General features: G+C 37.9%; 1 protein-coding gene across 1 annotated transcript in view; it reads right to left on the bottom strand.

The window, feature by feature from the left end:
• The window catches only part of IRS2 (insulin receptor substrate 2), a 31074-nt gene extending 10493 nt beyond the window's left edge, over positions 1 to 20581 (bottom strand). Inside the window, exon 1 of the mRNA XM_053707786.1 lies at positions 16768 to 20581. Coding sequence (XP_053563761.1) covers positions 16768 to 19822 — 3055 coding nt within the window. The 5' untranslated portion in view covers positions 19823 to 20581. The remainder of the gene's footprint in view (positions 1 to 16767) is intronic.
• Between the last annotated feature and the right edge of the window lie 468 nt (positions 20582 to 21049).

Below are 21049 nucleotides of genomic sequence, written 5' to 3'. Positions count from 1 at the left end.
CCTGGTTCCCCCTTGATGGCTGATGTAAGCCACAGTCGTGATGTTGTCCGACTGAAATCTGATGAACCTCAGTGTTGCTAACTGAGGCCAAGCTAGAAGAGCATTGAATATTGCTCTTAACTCCAGAATATTTATTGGGAGGAGTTTCTCCTCCTGAGTCCATGATCCCTGAGCCTTCAGGGAATTCCAGACTGCGCCCCAGCCTAGAAGGCTGGCATCTGTTGTTACAATCGTCCAATCTGGCCTGCGAAAGGTCATACCCTTGGACAGATGGACCCGAGATAGCCACCAGAGAAGAGAATCTCTGGTCTCTTGATCCAGATTTAGTAGGGGGGACAAATCTGAGTAATCCCCATTCCACTGACCTAGCATGCACAATTGCAGTGGTCTGAGATGCAGGCGCGCAAATGGCACTATGTCCATTGCCGCTACCATTATCGGCATAACTTCGTCGTCTGGTGATAATTCTTTTATAGATAAAGACTGACCTTTATTATTTAAAGTGAAATCAATACCACAGTCCTCTCACGACCTCCATCTATGTTGAGGGTTGCAAGAGAATGACTGGATATGACATGTGAGGGGAGGAGCTATATAGCAGCTTTGCTGTGGGTGATCCTCTTGCAACTTCCTGTTGGGAAGGGAATATATCCCACAAGTAATGGATGATCCGTGGACTGGATACACTTAACAAGAGAAAAATACCATGAATACAACTCTAAAATGTTCTCTCATTATTCAGATGGAGCATTCAATATGAAATAACTGTCCAATTTACTTCTATAATCTTATTAACTTCTTTTCTCTTGGAATCTTTAATTTTTTTTAAAGAATACCTAGATTGGCTCAGGAGCTGGGAGCTAGCTGCTGATTGGTTGCTGTGCATATATACCTCTTATCATTGGCTTACTGATGTGTTCAGCTTATTCCAACTAGTGCATTGCTGCTCCTTTAATAAAGGATACTAAGAGAATGAAGCTAAATTGAAAATAAAAGTAAATTGGAAAGTTGTTTAAAATGATATGCTCTATTTGAACCATAAAATAAAATTTTAGGGTTTCACGTCCCTTTAATTTTTGCTTCACTAACACATATACACATACAAACAAGTACATTTGTGTGCTCAATCCGTCATGCGCATAATCTATATATTTTTCCAAATATATTCGATATACACGAGCTGCAGATATAAAAAATCATAATTTGCTGAATGAAGCTTATTCATGAAAACTCATCTTGTTGAGGGTTTAGTGTTTACGTTTACCATGGATTAACCTGCTTTAAACATAGGAACATCAGCATAATTATGTTATATTTAAAAATTGGCCTCTATATAAATAGAATACTTATCAGCAGGTGAAGGTTGAAACTGCTAAATTATTTTATTATTATAAATAAAAACTCACCAACAAGGTTGATGAAATTGTTAATTACTAATATACCTTCTGAATACAATATTAATGGGAAAAAAAAATCAGAGCAAATAGTGAGCATTATTAGCTTTATCTGTGTGAGCAGTACAGATACCAACATGAACTTCATTATTAAATATCATCATCCAGTACTGCTGTTTGTTTGCTGTGGAAGCAAACAGAACATACCGGATGAGGAGTGCAAACGGAAGCTTTGCGTTTACTTAAGGAACAGGTGCTGAACAGAATATTGATGCTCTCCAGCTATACCCCAAAACACATGTCCCACCTGATGCTTCGCTTCAGAGATACTCAGCTTAACATGTAAGGAGTTGTGTTAGTTTAGCATTATATGAAACCCCAAAGTGGTTTTTCATTGATTTGGTCAAAAACACACAGATTCTGATGGAACAGAAAAAAAATATAGTTTTGCATAAACAAAGGAATAAGTAATAGCTATAGCCTCAACACTTAAAGTAATAATTGACTATTCTATAACTAAAGATATTAAGATCACCTACGGAAATAAAAAGTAAAAGGTATTATATTTTACACCTGATTTAGTGACAGCTCGTTGTATTAGGTTGTTTTGCATACTAATATATTCAGTACTTATCCCAAGCAGGAAGTAACCTTATGTATTAAATATGCATACAATAGAAACTCGTCTACAAAAAAAAAAAAATGCTTGGTTGCTTTTAACTTTCCCTGTTGATGCTGGTATCAGCCAGTTCGTTATTACAGTAAAGCCCCCATCCCTGAACCTTTCCATTAAAACAAGCTCCTCAACAATGCCTAATCCATGCGTCATATAATCCTCCTTAATACTGTATAAACGCAGGATGATTCTGGAACTTTTTTTTTATTATTTAAATTTAGCAAGAACATATTACCTTTGCTAACCAAACACATATGTATTCCTGCATATGCACTTGGTTCCATACAGAAAGGGATGATGGCTTGTCGATACGGAAAGAGTTAAAAACCAGATACTATATATTATCCCATAGAAATTAAAATCTAAAATGTAACAAACTGGAAATAGGTCTTTCAAACATTACATCTCTGATTTCTGCAGTTACACAAAATGCAACATGTGTGCTTGGTTGTTGCAGCAAAAAAAGCTATCTCTGATATTAAAGGGACATGAAAACAGAATGTTTTCTTTCATGATTCAGATAGTGCATGCAATTTTAAACAGCTTTCTAATTTACTTCTATTATAACATTTTCTTCATTCTCTTTGTATTTTTTGTTGAAAAGCAGGGATGTAAGCTTGAGTGTGTGCACACGTTTGGAGCTCTATATGGCAACAGTTTTGCAAGATTGTTATCCATTTGCAAGAGCACTAGATGACAGAACTATTTCCTGCCATATAGTACTACGGATACCTACTGTACATAGATATCTCTTCAACAAAGAATACCATAGGAACAAGGCAAATTTGATAAAAAAGTAAATTTGAAAGTTTTTTAAAATTGTTTTCTCTGTCTGAATCACATAATATTTTTTTTGTTTCATATCCTTTGTGGTCTGCAGACTAATAAAAATACAGAAATGCTAATGAGGAGACTTTTTTTTAGTCAATGTGTGAACAAAAACACCTAATAGACTATAGTCACACTACAGACAGACCTGCTCAGCAAGATCATGCATTCCCTTCTTCAAGCATGGTGGGGGGGGGGGGGGGGGGGAATATTTCTGGGATGCACTTTGACCAGTGTTAGAAAGCAAATACAACAGCCAGGAGTAACAAACTACATAGAATTGTATTTTCCTTTTCATCAGCCGCATAATGATTAGAACAGACCATGAGACATACTTACCTAGAGGCAGAAAAATCTTCAAGGTAATCTATACAAGTTTATAATTAACAGGTGAGACCTTACATGCATGCACACAAGAAAAGCCAGGGACATTTTCAAGACTATTTCTAATATGAAAGATGTAGAGAATACAATTCTCAGACTCATTTTGTTTTTTTAACCAAAGACTAATCTGCTTCAAAACAAGATTTGCACTGTCTCTCCATTCTCTGATATCACAGGCATTGTTACTATTGTTTCTTTAAAAAAAATTTGTCATTCCCTTGTTGAACAAATCTTTTTGGCTATTTTGTATTTGGGCTAGGAGGCAGATGGCATGCAATCATTAGCCTATTGTCAGCATCCGAGCTAGGGTAGATTACTAGTGTGTCTTGCTTGTCATGGCAGGTGTGTGGCCCTGAGGCTGCCATCTGCTAAGAAAGGGAATTCTCTTCTATAGGTTGTGGAAGGGATTCACAGGCACATGTAAACAAAAACAACAACAAATCTCTCCTGATTGGCTGAAATGCTTTATTGGAAGCCATAGTCATTTTCCATAGTCGGAGATAATGTGCTTTAAAATGTAACCTATCACCCAAATTACATCATAACTATTATTTATCACTCAATATAACCAAGTAAACATATCAGCATTGCAAAGACTAAGCTTCAGATATGATTAGATACGCAGTGTCAGTTCCCCCTTTAATTAGACCAACATTTGTGAAATGATCTAAACATCAACACAATCCCATAATTTATTAAATAGCCAAATTATGATAATTAAACCAATGTATTAATAATGAAAATCTGGTCATATTGCCAAATCTGGAATAGTATTTATTATTATTTTTTTTTAAATATCATAAAAGAAAGAAAAGGAAACGTAGGAAACAACAGTACTAACATATTCTACAACTAGTCATTCACAGTGTATTGTTCTGAATGTCTGAACAAAAATAATTAAATAAATAATAAAAAGCTATGTTGAAAAACTACATTTATATAAAAGGAAGAAAGCACAAAAATGAAAATACTAATTTGCTTAAGATTCTCTGAAACAAAAATTCAAACAAACCTAATGACATTTTCAAATGCATAAGATGTTGATGCAGGAACTAATCTCTAGTGGAGGGCCAGGAAATTGTTAAAGTGGACTAAAAGCAACATTTGTTTTAATCTAGTATGTGGGTGTTCGTGTGTATGTTAATATGCATTTATGTATGTATGTGAATGTGGTATGCATGTGTGTTTGTGTGTGTTATGTGCACGTGTTTATGTGTATGTGCATTCGTCTGTGTGTATGGTATGTAGGTGAGTATGTGTGTGCATTTATATGTGAATATGTGTGAGCGTGTTTATGTGCATGTGTTAGTTTATGTATGTGATATGTGTGTGTGTCTGTGTAATATGTGCTTGTCGTTGTGTGTGAGTATGTGTGTGCATGTGAGTATGTGAGAACGTGTTTACGTTTGCATATATGTATGTGTGTTAGTCTGTGTGTATAGTATGTATTTATGTGTGAGCATGTGCTGTGTGTGTGTTTATGTGCATATGTGTGTGAGCTTATCTATGTATGTGTGTGTCTGTGTGTTGTATGTGATATGTGTGTGCATGTTTATCTGTACATGTTAGTGAGTACATGAAAGTGTGTGTGTGTGTGTGTCTGTCTGTGTGGTATGTATGTGATCGTGTCTGTGTGTGCATTCATAGGTGAGTATGTGTGTCCGCGTGTGTAGCATGTGTTTGTTTATGTATGTGATTGTGTCTGTGTGTGGTGTGAGTGCATGTGTAGCATGTGTTTGTTTATGTATGTGATTGTGTCTGTGTGTGGTGTGAGTGCATGTGTTTGTTTATGTATGTGATTGTGTCTGTGTGTGGTGTGAGTGCATGTGTAGCATGTGTTTGTTTATGTATCTTTTAAACACCCTTTGCAGGCTTGTCTAGATAAATCTATAAATAACGAACCCCTAGCTTTAGTCTTGAGCTTACATCTGCCTGTACATTGAAAGTATAGTAAACAAGTACCTTTGCAGTGCCAATAAAACAGATTAGCTCACTTTCAGACATCCGCTGACCCTGAATACAATTTTGACACTGAGCACATGCTGAGCCCCAACACCCACTCTAATCCTAAAGACTCAGGCAAAGCTTGGGGTCTTTTAAGGGCAACAGCCTTTGTTGTCTTTATTAGAGTGGTTCAGGATTGCAGTACTAGGATTTGTCGTTCAGTGTCATAATTTGATTTGTTAGTTATATGAATTAAAAATGGCAACATTTGGGAAATACCAAAGGAAACACTGGGCCTAAGAGTAAAATTAGGGGTGGGACCGAATTCCATGCCTACTTGTCTCTTTTCACATAAACACATATATGCACAACACATTTTTTTAGCAAGAGTAAAAAAAATCAGGAAGCAAGTGCTTCAAATATTTTACTTGTGGTTCCTAAAAATGTTTAGATACTTCCACCACAGCTTCAAAAAGTTTCTTCTGGCTCCTAAAAAAAACCTATCAATACCAATGTTCACAAAAGGTGCAAGAATATCATGCTGCTGTAATTATCACACTGCTTGAAAAATCTGAGGAGCCAGGAAGTCATGGCTTCTCAAATGTAAACTGTGACTCCTAAAATTTTTGATCAATCTATTATAGATAATAAATAAATACATTTCCCACATTCTTAACAAATATATCTTTCTCAAAAGCCTTCTTTATTGCTCCAAAAATTCATATAATTTTAACTCCTGAAATATATAAATAATATAAAAAAAGTATTTCCGATATAAAGTGGAGGTACAACCAGGGGTCAGCAACTTTGGGCCCCCAGATGTTTTGGAACTACATTTCCCATAATGCTCAGACAGCTTAAAGAGTGCCTCAACATCATGGGAAATGTAGTTCCAAAACATCTGGGGGTCCAAGGTTGCTGACCCCTGGGTAGAACCCTATTAACAAAACATTCTATTAAAGTTTTGACCACTTCTAAAGTATTCATCATGTGACTAAATCCAAATCCATACAGGACTCTTTGGAGCTGTGGGACTAATAGCAACGGTAACCTGTCCACACCTGTCATGACGTACACCTATGGCTATGAATACCACCATGAACACCAGATAACCACTACTTGAAAATGCTCATTAGTAACACTGACATGGTAAACTAAAACAATCTTAAAAATGTAAAAAAAAAACAAAAAAAAAAAACAACATGACATTTTGTTACATAGACAAGAAGGAAGTTGGCAGATTTATCAATAATATAATAGCTGGTTAGAATTCAGTTGTATCATTTGCAAGTGCTTTCTAACTGCCCTTGAAAAGCAAACACTTTTCTTTGAAATGCAGTTTGTGTTATAACTCACCTACATTCCTTGCAAGGCTTTAGAGCATCTGCTTGTCAAACTTTAAAGGAAACTTATGAATCATACAATATATACACATTCCAGTTTTAACACATTTTTGCTTTGGAGAAAATGTCTTTCAAAAATTGATCTTACTTGAATTACAGCAAAGTAAGAAGTTTGATGTATAGCTAGGACACAGATAATTATTTTGTATTACTTTGTTTTGGCTTAGATTGTGATTAATTGAACTCTCTAATTACTAACAGTAAGTCTAACAAGAAATTACAGCTTTTTGTATTAGATAATAGTAAAAAAAATATTACTTTAGTACAGACATTAGTTTTCAATCCAGATTTCCAGACTGAATTTGTTCTCCTGCACTAATCTATCAATCAGAATGTAGAATGTTGCAGAGTCAGTGTTCTTTATACTGCGGTATATTCTATACAGCATCTGTGCTGGCAGTGGGAAAACTACTTTTATGGGGTAAATTAAAGGAATAGTTGGAAAAATAATTAATAAAACATGTCTTTTTATATGAATAATTTAGCATTTTATTGGAAATTATTATTTTTTTACTTGAATTTAAATGTTGTGGATTTTAATATAAGGAACTGAGTGCAATCTTATTTAAGGAACCCAAATGTGTCTGTTTTTAAATGGCTTATTCTTACCCCATGTTTTGTTTTTTCCCCCTGTGCAATGATCCTTAAATATAGCCCTTTGTTAGGACCTATGGACACATTTTCCTTCTTCACTGCATGTATGTATGTATTTGGTACTTGTAAAGCGCGGCTAATCACCCGTAAGGGTCTCAAGGTGCTGCTCATTTTATCGACCTCGGAAGGATGAAAGGCTGAGTGGACTTTGCCGGGTATCGAACCTGGTCCTGCAACCCTTGGGTTGCTATAGAGCTCAGCCACAGTGCCTTAGCATGCTGAGCTATCTGCCCAGCCACTGTTGTTTATGTTGTTAATATTTTGAGAACAAGTGCCTGTTAGCGTGTCTTGCTATCTTGAAAGTAATCAGAAGCAATCATCAAGCAAAGCGTTTCCTCTGCCTTAAGCAATGGTTGTTCTTAGTTCACTTTAGAACAAACATGCCATTCAGTGTAGGCTACAAAAATGCACCTTAAATTATTCTGTGTAACCATAGGAACCTGCTAAATGTCTACTGCTACCAAAAAAAGAACAACATTCTTTATAACATTTCAGGACAAATTACTCATTCATTTAATACCAGTCTTGTAAACATATTTTATTTTTTGGATGCACAAATGTTTTCAATGTTTTAAATAATTGTGTATCATATTATTATTATCGGTTATTTGTAGAGCGCCAACAGATTCCGCAGCGCTAGTATATTCCAAAGACACCTCTGGCAGCAGTGTTTTATATACCCAAAAGGATTTCTTCCTGTGCTCCTAAAGACAGAAGTTACATAGAAAAAATGCATGAGGTTGCCGATCTGTATCTATCATTAAAATCCAAAGTGAAGCCTCTTATCAGCTATATTAACTATCATGTTTATAGAAAAAAAATTAAGAAAGTAATTAGCGATGTGGAATCTGTTGGTGCTACAGATATCCGATAATAAAATAATAATGATAATAAAATAAGTAATAGACTGAATAATTGCAGCACTTTAAACATTATGACAATTTTGTATTATATGGAAAAAGGGAAACTGCTTAGGCTTTTATTTAACTCCGAATCTCAGGGGTTTGTACAGCCGCCAATTAGTGCATTTGCCCCATGTGTGAGCTTGGTTCACAGGTAATGGAATGTGCGTTGCATGTAAACCAATCAGAAGCTGTAAGGCTCAGACGTCAACATCAGGAGTGACAATCCCTCAGGCTAATCCACACCTGAATATTATTTGTTTGTGGGAATTTCCCAGAGAGTCCTTCTGATTAAAAATGACCATAGGCAGCTGCCTTACCTAATGATAATTCAATCTCTGCAGTTTATGTTTTCCACATCTCTTGTCAAGAATTACAATAGATTAAAATACTTCTGTTTGATAAACAGATACTAAACATTCACTTAGTATTAAAAAATATAAAATTTTAATATACATAATTTAACCTGTTACTGAGATACTGCTTTTTAATTGTGGTAAGAATGTTCTACCCATAGACAGAAAGACACTTGGATAACTTGATCACCATTTTTTAAAAGGAACAATTTACAATTAACCCCTCGGCTGACAAAGTGGGTTACAATGTATAGCAAAGCAATGAGCTGCAGTTCTCTCTGTCTTTTTACATTATTATACGAAGCAACGCGCTTTCTGAAAACTATCAATACACACAAGACATCATTTTCAGGGGACTATATAAAGATAGGATGGAGTTGATCATTTCAATGTCTTGGCCTTTTTTTTTTTTCCTTTTAGTCAAGAAGACAACATATGCACTGTCCTCAGATTCCAGTATTGAACTGAGGAGTGCAGTTTTTTAACAAGTAAAATATATGTAAAAACAAGGATATGCAAGTATATAATTTTTTTAAACATCCTACAATAATGGGAGGTAACAGCTACTAGTTAGCTACTGTTAGTTAGGCAATACGGCAGCCAGGCATAGCATTATCACTACACTCAGAACAAAATCTGTCACGTGCAGCCACAAAGATAATATAAGGGACTGCAGGGCCACGGCCTGACCTTGGGTTTGATTTGGTTATGTGGCTGATTGATGGGCGCAAGACCATGGGTATGATTTTAGTACTAACATGTATGCCTGTGGCTACTAATGAAGCTGCAGATTCAGGGCTCTTATCTGAAGTTTGATGTGGACATGTGGATCAGAGGAGCTGAAAGGGCAGAGTCTGATATAAAGTCTAATAAAATCATGAGGCTAACAGAGGAACTGTTGAACTTATTTTATGCATCAGAACAAATAGATTGTCATGGGAGACAAGTAGATTAGGACAGCCATGAAAAAGACTTGTCCCTCTGTTCAAGGTCTGCATCTTAGCCTGAAATTAACTAGAGAGCAGATACACCAGAATCATCCTGCTCTGACAGGAGTCTGCAGGCCAAACCAGAATAGGGAAGTTTATCAGTGCTGTAAAGTAACTGATGCACTTAACTTGTGTAAGCAAAAATAACTGAAAGTCACATGCTGTACATTCTTACAAAACAGAGATTAGCATTTGTATAGCATTCTACCAGATGACTGAACTCCTTGACAGATGCAGCTAACAATTCGTTGCAGGCAGTCCAATTCACATAAAACCTTACACTGGGCTATATAGAGAACACATATATGACTATCCATAAAGGAGGGTTTACTAAACACATAACATAGATTTGATTTGGTTGACATGGTTGACAATGGTTGACACAAATAATTCCATTTGCTTTGACATAAAGATGATACAATTAAACAATACATTTATTATAAAACTATAGATTGTATCAAGTTTATAACAGTATCAAGTACTGTTTGCAATTGTATGAAGAAGGGACTTCTGATTTTCAAACAACTTTCCAATTTTTTACTATTATAAAATATGCTTCATTCTCTTGGTATCTTTTGGTGAAGGAGCAGAAATACATAACTGGGAGATAGTTGAACACATTGGGTGAGCCAATAAGAAGAGGAAAATATGTGCAGCCGCCAATCAACAGCTATCAAGTAGTGCATTGCTGTTTCTGAGCCTACCTGTGTATGCTTTTCAACAAATTATTCCAAGAGTACAAAGCAAATTATATTGATCTATAAATCCACTAAAACAGGGTTTGACAAAAATACTTTTAGAAGCCAGACAGTAGTAATTGTATATAGACATATGGAGCCAGGGGTAAAATTTTAGGAGCCAGTGGTTTCCTAGCTCCTGGATTTGATGAGCCCTTCCCTAAAAGGTATCACTATCAATTAAAAACAATTGTTTTCTCAAGAACTATTATGGTTATTTATATGGGCTTTGTTACAAACGCAAAATGACTTGCATATGACATCACTTGTTACTGTACATATTAACAGAATAAATTAAGGGCCAGATTACAAGCGGAGCACAAATTAATGCTGCAACTTGAGCGTTAATTAAACTAGAAGTAAGATTTTTGCTGCAGCAGCTACGACTATGGCCCTGAGCTGAAACATGTTAGCATATTTGTACTCCTTGTAAGTGTGCTAAGTTTTACATGGACCTCCTGGTTTTATTTTATCCAGTTTGGATTTTGCAATAAAGAAAAGGTTTTTACTTCACCCTGCCTAGGTGTATACTCTCTCTTTATGCCTATACAAGGACCAGGCTAACCGTAGGCTTAGGGAGCTCCCGGATTGCCCCAGATCCAGAGTGAATCGCACTCCGAGATTCTACCTTCCCCATTGGCCGGGGACTACATGTGACCGGACACACCTCCTGCATTCACACAAACGCCGCTGTGGAAGCGAGTGGCTAAGAGCGATTAAACATGATCAGGCTTGGACATCATACAAACTTATGGAGTGGTGAGTTTACATGGCTATTAGCCGTTGAGCATTGACTGCTTCTCACACGGCCCACAGCCATTGAGCATAGACTGACAAATATTGCTCTGCCACCTTTGTTTGTTGGTTTGTTTGCTTGTGAAACATCTATTTTCCAAGTTGCGTTCGTGCTCATTTTTGAATGTAAGAAAAGTGTACTACAGACATTTATTGCACTGTCTACATTGGGGATTACTCTGCTATCAACATATATATACAGGGAGTGCAGAATTATTAGGCAAATGAGTATTTTGACCACATCATCCTCTTTATGCATGCTGTCTTACTCCAAGCTGTATAGGTTCGAAAGCCTACTACCAATTAAGCATATTAGGTGATGTGCATCTCTGTAATGAGAAGGGGTGTGGTCTAATGACATCAACACCCTATATCAGGTGTGCATAATTATTAGGCAACTTCCTTTCCTTTGGCAAAATGGGTCAAAAGAAGGACTTGACAGGCTCAGAAAAGTCAAAAATAGTGAGATATCTTGCAGAGGGATGCAGCACTCTTAAAATTGCAAAGCTTCTGAAGCGTGATCATCGAACAATCAAGTGTTTCATTCAAAATAGTCAACAGGGTCCCAAGAAGCGTGTGGAAAAACCAAGGCGCAAAATAACTGCCCATGAACTGAGAAAAGTCAAGCGTGCAGCTGCCAAGATGCCACTTGCCACCAGTTTGGCCATATTTCAGAGCTGCAACATCACTGGAGTGCCCAAAAGCACAAGGTGTGCAATACTCAGAGACATGGCCAAGGTAAGAAAGGCTGAAAGACGACCACCACTGAACAAGACACACAAGCTGAAACGTCAAGACTGGGCCAAGAAATATCTCAAGACTGATTTTTCTAAGGTTTTATGGACTGATGAAATGAGAGTGAGTCTTGATGGGCCAGATGGACGGGCCCATGGCTAAATTGGTAAAGGGCAGAGAGCTCCAGTCCGACTCAGACGCCAGCAAGGTGGAGGTGGAGTACTGGTTTGGGCTGGTATCATCAAAGATGAGCTTGTGGGGCCTTTTCGGGTTGAGGATGGAGTCAAGCTCAACTCCCAGTCCTACTGCCAGTTTCTGGAAGACACCTTCTTCAAGCAGTGGTACAGGAAGAAGTCTGCATCCTTCAAGAAAAACATGATTTTCATGCAGGACAATTCTCCATCACACGCGTTCAAGTACTCCACAGCGTGGCTGGCAAGAAAGGGTATAAAAGAAGAAAATCTAATAACATGGCCTCCTTGTTCACCTGATCTGAACCCCATTGAGAACCTGTGGTCCATCATCAAATGTGAGATTTACAAGGAGGGAAAACAGTACACCTCTCTGAACAGTGTCTGGGAGGCTGTGGTTGCTGCTGCACGCAATGTTGATGGTGAACAGATCAAAACACTGACAGAATCCATGGATGGCAGGCTTTTTGAGTGTCCTTGCAAAGAAAGGTGGCTATATTGGTCACTGATTTGTTTTTGTTTTGTTTTTGAATGTCAGAAATGTATATTTGTGAATGTTGAGATGTTATATTGGTTTCACTGGTAAAAATAAATAATTGAAATGGGTATATATTTCTTTTTTGTTAAGTTGCCTAATAATTATGCACAGTAATAGTCACCTGCACACACAGATATCCCCCTAAAATAGCTAAAACTAAAAACAAACTAAAAACTACTTCCAAAAATATTCAGCTTTGATATTAATGAGTTTTTTGGGTTCATTGAGAACATGGTTGTTGTTCAATAATAAAATTAATCCTCAAAAATACAACTTGCCTAATAATTCTGCACTCCCTGTATACACACATACACATATACACACACACACACACACACATATATATATATATATATATATTATATTATATTATATTATATATATATATATATATATATATATATATATATATATATATATATATATATATTTATATATATACACACACACTGTATATGAATATCTATTTAGAAATATATAGAACATATTCTATGTGCAGAACATTTGGGATGTCAAATATTTACAGTAAATACATAGTTAAAACCTTTATTAAAAATAAATATTGCATAAATATACTTTAACATGTTTTCATCTACTTAATTGCAAAGGGCTACAATGCACTTGTATGTATTTATATATATATATATATATATATATATATATGTGTGTACATATGTATTTATGTGTTTATATGTGAATATAGGTCTGTAAATACATATGTACACATATATAGATATGTATAGTAGTACATATAAATCTTTAGGTATGTATATATCTCACTGTTTAAGCCCTTTGCCTGCCTTTTTTCCTATAACACCTGAGATCTCATATCTTTGAGCCTTTATAACTTTTTTGTGCAATGTTTTTTAATCATTTTTACTAGATGGTGTTATTATGAGTGTAAATGAACTTTGTAATGTATTTTTGATGGGTTTTGTGCAACTTTTATGTTTTGTGAAACAGTTAACCAGAGCTCTGAAGTCGCGGTAATCATTCTAGCGTAAATTGCGATCGCGCTCAAGCAATCATATTTACTTTCAACTTGTAATACCAGTGATAAGCCCGACGAGCGCAATCCTCTTATCACAATTGGGGCGGAAACGTTTGCGCTCCTCTTGTAATCTGGCGCTAAGTTAAATAAGAATTTTTGCACATACAATTTGTATTTCATTACCCTAAAGCAAAAAAATAACAACTTTTGGTTAGTTATGCAAATAGCAAGTTAATCATACAGAGTTTTATGTCGCTGTTCATTTGTAAACTGTTCTAAAAAAGCCATTGTGTGACTTTGTTTCTGCATCTTAGCAAATGCATTTACAACTGTGAACGTCATATGCTTGCATTATCATAGGTATCGACCTTACATGTGCAAGTAATATTTGCTTTAGAAGCTTCTGAATCACCTTTTTTTCCATGGAAAAAAGCAAAGGACGTTGCACAGCTGCCTGGATTTAGTTTTAAATGAACAGTTCTATATAAGGGCACGTAGCTGTCCTCATCTGTTTACGTCTGATAAAGATATCAATCTACTCTCTGAAAATAACTTGAGGGGGCAAATAATATGAGATTATGCATCTCAGTACAAAATGTTACAGGGGTAAGATAAGAACACAAATTTATAACAGACTGTAACACAATTCAGAGAGCCAAGTTCACATTTCTTGGCAAACTTTCTAGGTATTCTATAATCACCATTACAGTTTAGATGAAGTCCTGCAGAAACTGAACTCCCCACTCCCCAGTCCACATTCTGCTCTGTTATTGTGCGTTTACATAAACAAATGAATCAGCACATGTTTGTCTTTCCCCTTCATTCCACCTTCAACCATATTTGTCTTCCATCTCTTTTTTACCTCCTCCCACTACATGGAATTATTACCTAAGAGCATGAGATGGGTTATAATGACTTACAGCAAAGAAGATTGTGTTTACATTTGTATAGCACTATTCCTATAACATATCTGTTGTATAAAATCTATAGTTCTCTTGATCTACTGGTTGTGCATCATATTCTGACTCTAAAGTAATTATTACTGAAAATTGTCAGCTGTTTCCAACATATTAATAAGAAATCCTCGGGCAGTTAATGAAAAAAAAGTTATGTTTAACCTCAGATTTGTTCAAGGTAACTAAGCAAACACTTGCTTGTTTTCTTTCCAGACTTTGCTTACAAACACTGGTGACCAATTGTGTCTGCTTTTTTTTTGCAGAAGAGGAATCCTTAAAAAAAAAAAAAAGATACACATTCCATGTAGCAGGACTTTTTGGGAGGGGGGGTCTCCCAAATTATAGTATGAAGTCATAGACGAAGATGAAACGGTTCTGATTTTTACTGCTATTGCAAGTAAACAAAAGCTGATTATTATGCCCTAAAGGCCATGTCCAGAATTTCAAAAGCTACAGAAGAGCAGACATCTGTGGACCTTGTTTTATTGCTGTTCAATTAAGAAGCAATGATAAAAACGAAATTGTTGAAAAATAATCAAAATAACATGACATTCCTAAATATTATAATTATTAGCATTTATTTATATAGAGCTGCAAAAATCTCTAGTGATAGTTTGTGGTTATATTTTTAATTTTTACTAAACAGGTAGGAAGAAGAAAGAAAAAAATAAACAGCATCTCACTAAACCATAGGTTGCATTATTTTAAATCAAAGTGTAATTTTCCGACTATTGTAGTAATAGTAGTAGCAGCACAATTCACAAGATTTTGTAGTCTTTTCAAAAACCATGCAGTATAGAGATCTCCTCCCCATTTACTACTAATCCTTAACAGACTGTTAGCTGGTGTCCTCAATGGAAGATCACAGGAATCATAGAGAATAATCATTGGCACAAGTAAATTAAAACACCCACAACTCGGAAGCAAAAAGACAGCATCCATAGATTCATCTCAAACATGGTAACAATTAACAATGTTCTAATTAGACAGACATTGTGGATGCTAAGGCCAAATAGCAATGCTTTATTATACTCACTGTACTCCCAATAACAAGTATACCTTGACCTTTCTTACAATCCAAAATAAATATACACTTTCAGGTTCATGAGTATTGGTGAATCCTTACCGAAATGCATACATTGTATCCTATAGCTGACGTATTTAGTCAAGATGTCTAGACACATTTTTAATGTGCCAATACCTTGCTCAGAAGAAATGGGTAAAAATGTTAAAAGACAAAAAAAAAAAAAGTAGTTTAATTTACTTAATACTATCTACATGTTAATTTTATTTTAGACTAAAAAAATAATTTTGTAATGAGTGAGAAAAATCATATTTTGGTCTTTCTCCATATGTTGTGCATAATCAAGACCCCTTGTGTTTTAGAGTAAACAAATTGAAATGTCAAAAAAAAAAAAAAGAAGGATTAAGAAACATTATTCAAACTGAAACAAAATGTATTTTTCTAAATACCGCACCACTGATTAAAAAAAATAAACGAGTGCAGATTATATTAATTAATATTAATTGCACCTTGAACAAAGGGGTCTTTCTATAAACACCTCCCTCTGGGTCACAACTGCAGGGTTTTCCCAGTCAGCTGAGAGAATGCAACTATTACTATGATGCATTTGCCAGTCTCACAGGTTTATTATATAAAAAAAAAAAAATGAAGACATATCAGTGCCCAGTAACATACCTTGTGCAGTCCATCACTATTGGTATTTGTAAATGTGGGTTACTTTTTATATTTACTGGGTAGAATTTATTTCATATTTTTCTGATACTGGCAATGAATGTGTTGTTCTGCACATCCCCTGGACAATATCCATGAGAGACAGGGTGACTGACCTGCATGTCCTTATGCCAAAGAGCCAGTGGCAAGAGGGGTGAATGTCCTGAGTCCCCATTTACATAAAAGGTGAAACATTAATTGTTTTCTGATGTTCTTTTTAACAGATCTACTGTTACATTCTGGGGAGTATATGAAAATAAATGGAAAATATAATAGACTGCAGGTTGATTTGATGTTATCACTTAAATGTAAAATGTTAATTTCAAAATAAATCTTAAGTCACCTGTAGCCTTTCCATAAGAGATGGGTAGCAGCAAGTATAGTGTTATCTCAATGTCATTATTATTACAATTTTTTATTTGACAAAAACTAGTCTGCATCACAGAACCTGAAGTGTAAAATATCAACAAGGAAAGCTAAGGAGCAAACTTGGTAAACCAGATATAATAATTGTATTAGTAAATGATGGCAAATTACATGTTCATAGCATTTGACTCACCTCTAACTGTGGTGGCACCCTTCATCCTATGTCCCAGAAAGTCAATGCTGGGATATGACCCAATATCTAGACCAGTGAGGCCCATAGCAGGTAGATGTCCTCTAGAAGAGGCTTGAGATAGCAGCAGGAGGCCCTGATTTTCAGGTGACAGCTCAATGGCAATGTAATTAAGACCATTCTGGAAACCAGCTGAAGTCTCTCGACACATGGGACTGCCACATTCTGCAGCCTCCAGAGCTTCTCCAGGCCGTAGGGATGACACATTCTCTACAGAGGCAGAGCTGTGTCTCTTGGGACTGTGCGCAAAAGAAGGAGATACTGGGGTTACTTGAGTTGTGGATGAAAAGGTCTCTGAACTGTGGCGACGGCGACCTCCCTGTGGGTCTGCTCGTATAAGCTTGGCACCCCGGTTAGGGTCTACAGGTGGGCTGGAAATGTTGAATACTCCAGACATCTGATCAATAAGCATTGTGAGATGCTGCACACTAGATCCAGGATTATCTATGGATGTAGGAACAACTGTGGGAGGTGATGAACTAGGGGGAGGACAAGATGGCATCTTCCTTGGGCTCATTTCTGTGTAGTCTGCATGAACATTCAAAGAGGAAGGAACTTTTGGCTTTGAAGAGGGAGGCTCAAAGTTTAAGTTCATGTAATCAGAGATTGGAGAAGGCTGAGGCCCAGAGCTTGAAGAGGATGAAGCTGGACTGCTTGCAGCAGATTGTATAACTGAATCTGGAAGTGTTGGCTGTGCAGGTAAAGTCAAAGAATCCTGAGACCTAGTCTCACCAAAGTAGATGTGGATATATTCCCCACCAGGTGGACTGTGTGATTCTGGGGAATGCTCACTCATGCTGGGGAGAGTACGAAGGGCAAGACGGGAGGGTCGTGTTACTCGGCCATGTGGAGACGATGAAGCTGGGGAGCTCATCATTACATAGGGCTCAACCTCGGCATGGCTAGACTTTCGAGGGGCCACAGTGTGAGTTTGACAACAACAACTGTTTCTAGGTTGCATAAAAAAATAGTCTGGAGGTGTGAAAGCTGTTTGGGGCTCTGATGGTGAAATTCTGTGATGCACAGGTACTGGTCGAGCTTTTGAGCCACACCACATTCGCATGTATCCATCTGGGGAATCTTCATGAGAGCCTTCAATGGATTCAACACAACAAGTGCGTGGTTGCAGGATCTGTTGAGGTTCAGATACACTAGCTGGGCTCATAGGCACATAGTCAGAAGAGGAACCTACACTTGCCCCTGGTGTCATGGGCATGTATCCATCATCTTCATTTTGCCCAATCTCAACATCTGCATAGTCCTCAGGATATGGGTGGTATGTCACCTTTGGTGAGGAGGACAAAGTACTTGGGCTTCCTTTATATGTGGCACGTATCAAGGTGGCCTCATCAAGGGACGCAGAAGATGTTTGTGGATGTGCCACTCTCTGCCTTCCTGGAGTAGTTAGAGAGTAGGTTCTCTTCCTGGGGTATTTTTCTGTAATTGACCCCTCCAACCGACGTGCTAAACATGAACAACCACCTGGAAGTGGTCTTTCCATGGACATGTACCCATTAAACTCTCCAGATTGGGGTGGTGTACTGGACACTGAGTCAGGGGTGATGCTGCGGCAGCTTAAATATGTCCGTGCCAGCTCCACTGGGCTTGATCCAAATTCATCCAAGGACATAAATCCTTGGTCACTAGGTGATCCAGATACTGAGGCACTGCAGCTTGATGGTCTTGGGGGGACAAGTGGGTCTGAAGCAGAGCCATGCCCACTACTACTTCCAGAGGATAAGCTGATAGGGCTGGCTGCTGATGGTGGGGAGCGAGGAACAGGCATTGACATTGAGCGGCTGTGTTGAAGAAGCCCTGGAGCTGGAACTAATTTTCCATTGCGTCCACAGCTCAGGGTATGAGAACGGCTTAGGGGTGCATGAAGCGTACGGGGACTTAAAGGACTACTAGAGATGGCCCTGTTGCTCAAATTATCGCCCTCACTAGCCGTCCGAAGTCTTGAAGTTATGTTTGCTGCAATGCTTGTGGAAGATGAAGATGGAGGTAAGTCAGTGCGGGTCCTTCGGTTCAAACCTGTCTGACTGGGTGGCAGCTGGGTAAGGTGATGTCGTCTGCCTGGTACACTAATGGGGTTAGAGCTAGAAGATTGACTTTTGCTTCTGGGTCTGAATTCTACCAATTCACGCATGGCCTTCATGGCTTCCAGAATAGTCTCATGAATACTCTGGGCCACTACAGAGTCATCAACTTGCATCCAAATCTCCCCAGGGCCAGTGGAGGCTGAACGGCCTACCTCCACAAAGAAATAGTTATCAGAATGGCCACAACGTCTGATATTCATTAACTGTAAAGTCACTGAAGGGGTCTCACTATTTAGCCGCACAAAACTAATACTGCGGGCAGATAGGCACAGACGATGTACTCCAATCATACCTTTCATTTGGCCCAAACCTCGTGGTTTCAAGTTCACTTGCCAAACTTCCCTGTACACTGCATTTGCTGGGGTAATTAGTCCATAATTAGGATCCTCAGTCAGTGCCAGATGACTGCTGCAACTACTGCTACAGCTGACAGTGCCTGGGCAGCAGCATCCTCCTGTACCTGTACATCCTGTACCATCTCTTTCTCCCCTTCCAGTACTAAGCAAATCAGTGAGAGCCCGATACCAACTCTCCTGTTCCTGCTCACTCTCTGCTGCCACAGCAAAATATTCATCTCGAGTGTAAAGGGCAATTAGGTATTTGTTTTTGGCATCAGCCCGCTTGTTGATGTTAAGACAGCTGTCCAGGGAAATCACCCGCTTGGCTGCTGCAGACTTACTCCTCCACTTCTTTTCGCTTTCGTAGTACTCGAGACGGGCAGCAGGGCAGCCTTCCCCAGGCTCTCGAAGCACAAAAAAACGCTTGTGGCCATGCTTTTGTTTTCTTAGATAGCCACATTTCTTTACACTGCTGTTGTTGTTGTTGTTGTTGTTATTGTGGTTCAAACTGGAGCCACCAGAGAGAACTGGCTGCCCTGTAGTGGGAGGGCTGGCCATTATCTTGTCACCACCAAAATGATGTCCCTTAGCCACTTGTAAATGGTGTTGAAAACGCTAAATAATGCAAAGTTGTTTTTATTTTCCTTTAAGATCCCCTCTTGATAACCTTTGATCCTTGTAAAGAGTCCTGGGCAATCAGGATGTTAATTATAAGTGACTCCTTATTAATGTGTCAGTGCAGTTTCTCTATACACAGAACTTCTGGTCAGTGAAATTAACAAAGTGATAAGTCCAAGACGTTTTGCAGTGCTTTTCTCTCTACTTGTACAGGCAAGTGCATCAGTACAGTAAATATAAAGTAAAAAGCCCTGAAGTAGTAGTAATGCCACGTTATCCAATCCTTGCAATCAAAACAGAATAGTAAAAATTGTAATTAGATGAACAGCACTGGTCTCCGTTTGCACAAGAGAGAGTAGGAAAAAATAGAGGTGACCAACCTTGAAAATGCTACTGAGGGTTGAATAAGCTCAGCATACATATATGGCAAGAGTCCCTGATGTTTTGAGACGACGTTTGCTCCTCATAACAGGAAAGTGCAGCAGGAGAATGGAAATAAATATGTGCAGAGTGTAAGGTGTCTAGCCATGATCCGTAGTTGGCAGAACAGGGTGCATTAGCTGGTGTTCCCGATGCTGGTTTGTCTTACTGCACACCCTGCACAGTCAGTGCTCTTCTCCTGCTCCCAGCCGTTTAACAGTAAATAGCACATCTCATCGAGTGACTGAACTAAAGAAGCAAAACAACATGTGACGTACTGAGTTACCGACAGCAGAAAAAAAACATACACAAATTGGCACAAGAGGGGGGGAAGGTGGGATTAGTAGAGGGGGCGAGACCGTCTGTCAGGCTGTGTTTTACAATGGGATTGGATGCCGTGAGGAAGCAAACACTAAACTGCACCATATATGATCATAGTGGGAGGCAACGTTCCACCCAGTCTACCTTCAACTAGCCGCCCCCATCACATCAAAACAGCCTGGCTGTCAGAAGGGCTGCAATGAATTGCATTGGAATTAACTGCCAGGCTGTCAGAAAGGGTTTAAAACACATAGTACAGGGATTAACTCTTTAGCTGTCAGGAGAACTGTAATGCATTATTGCATGTTGATGAACCCATTAGTTGTAAAAAGCATGTAATGCATTAGTATAGGGAAAAATCTAAATACTGATGTTAACATTCTAAATTATTTTCTCTCCATACAGCACTATTTAACCTTTTTTTTT

The sequence above is a fragment of the Bombina bombina genome, chromosome 3 (assembly GCF_027579735.1).
Source record: "Bombina bombina isolate aBomBom1 chromosome 3, aBomBom1.pri, whole genome shotgun sequence".
In the NCBI taxonomy this organism is placed as follows: domain Eukaryota; kingdom Metazoa; phylum Chordata; class Amphibia; order Anura; family Bombinatoridae; genus Bombina; species Bombina bombina.
This window is presented reverse-complemented; position numbering and strand designations above follow the sequence as displayed.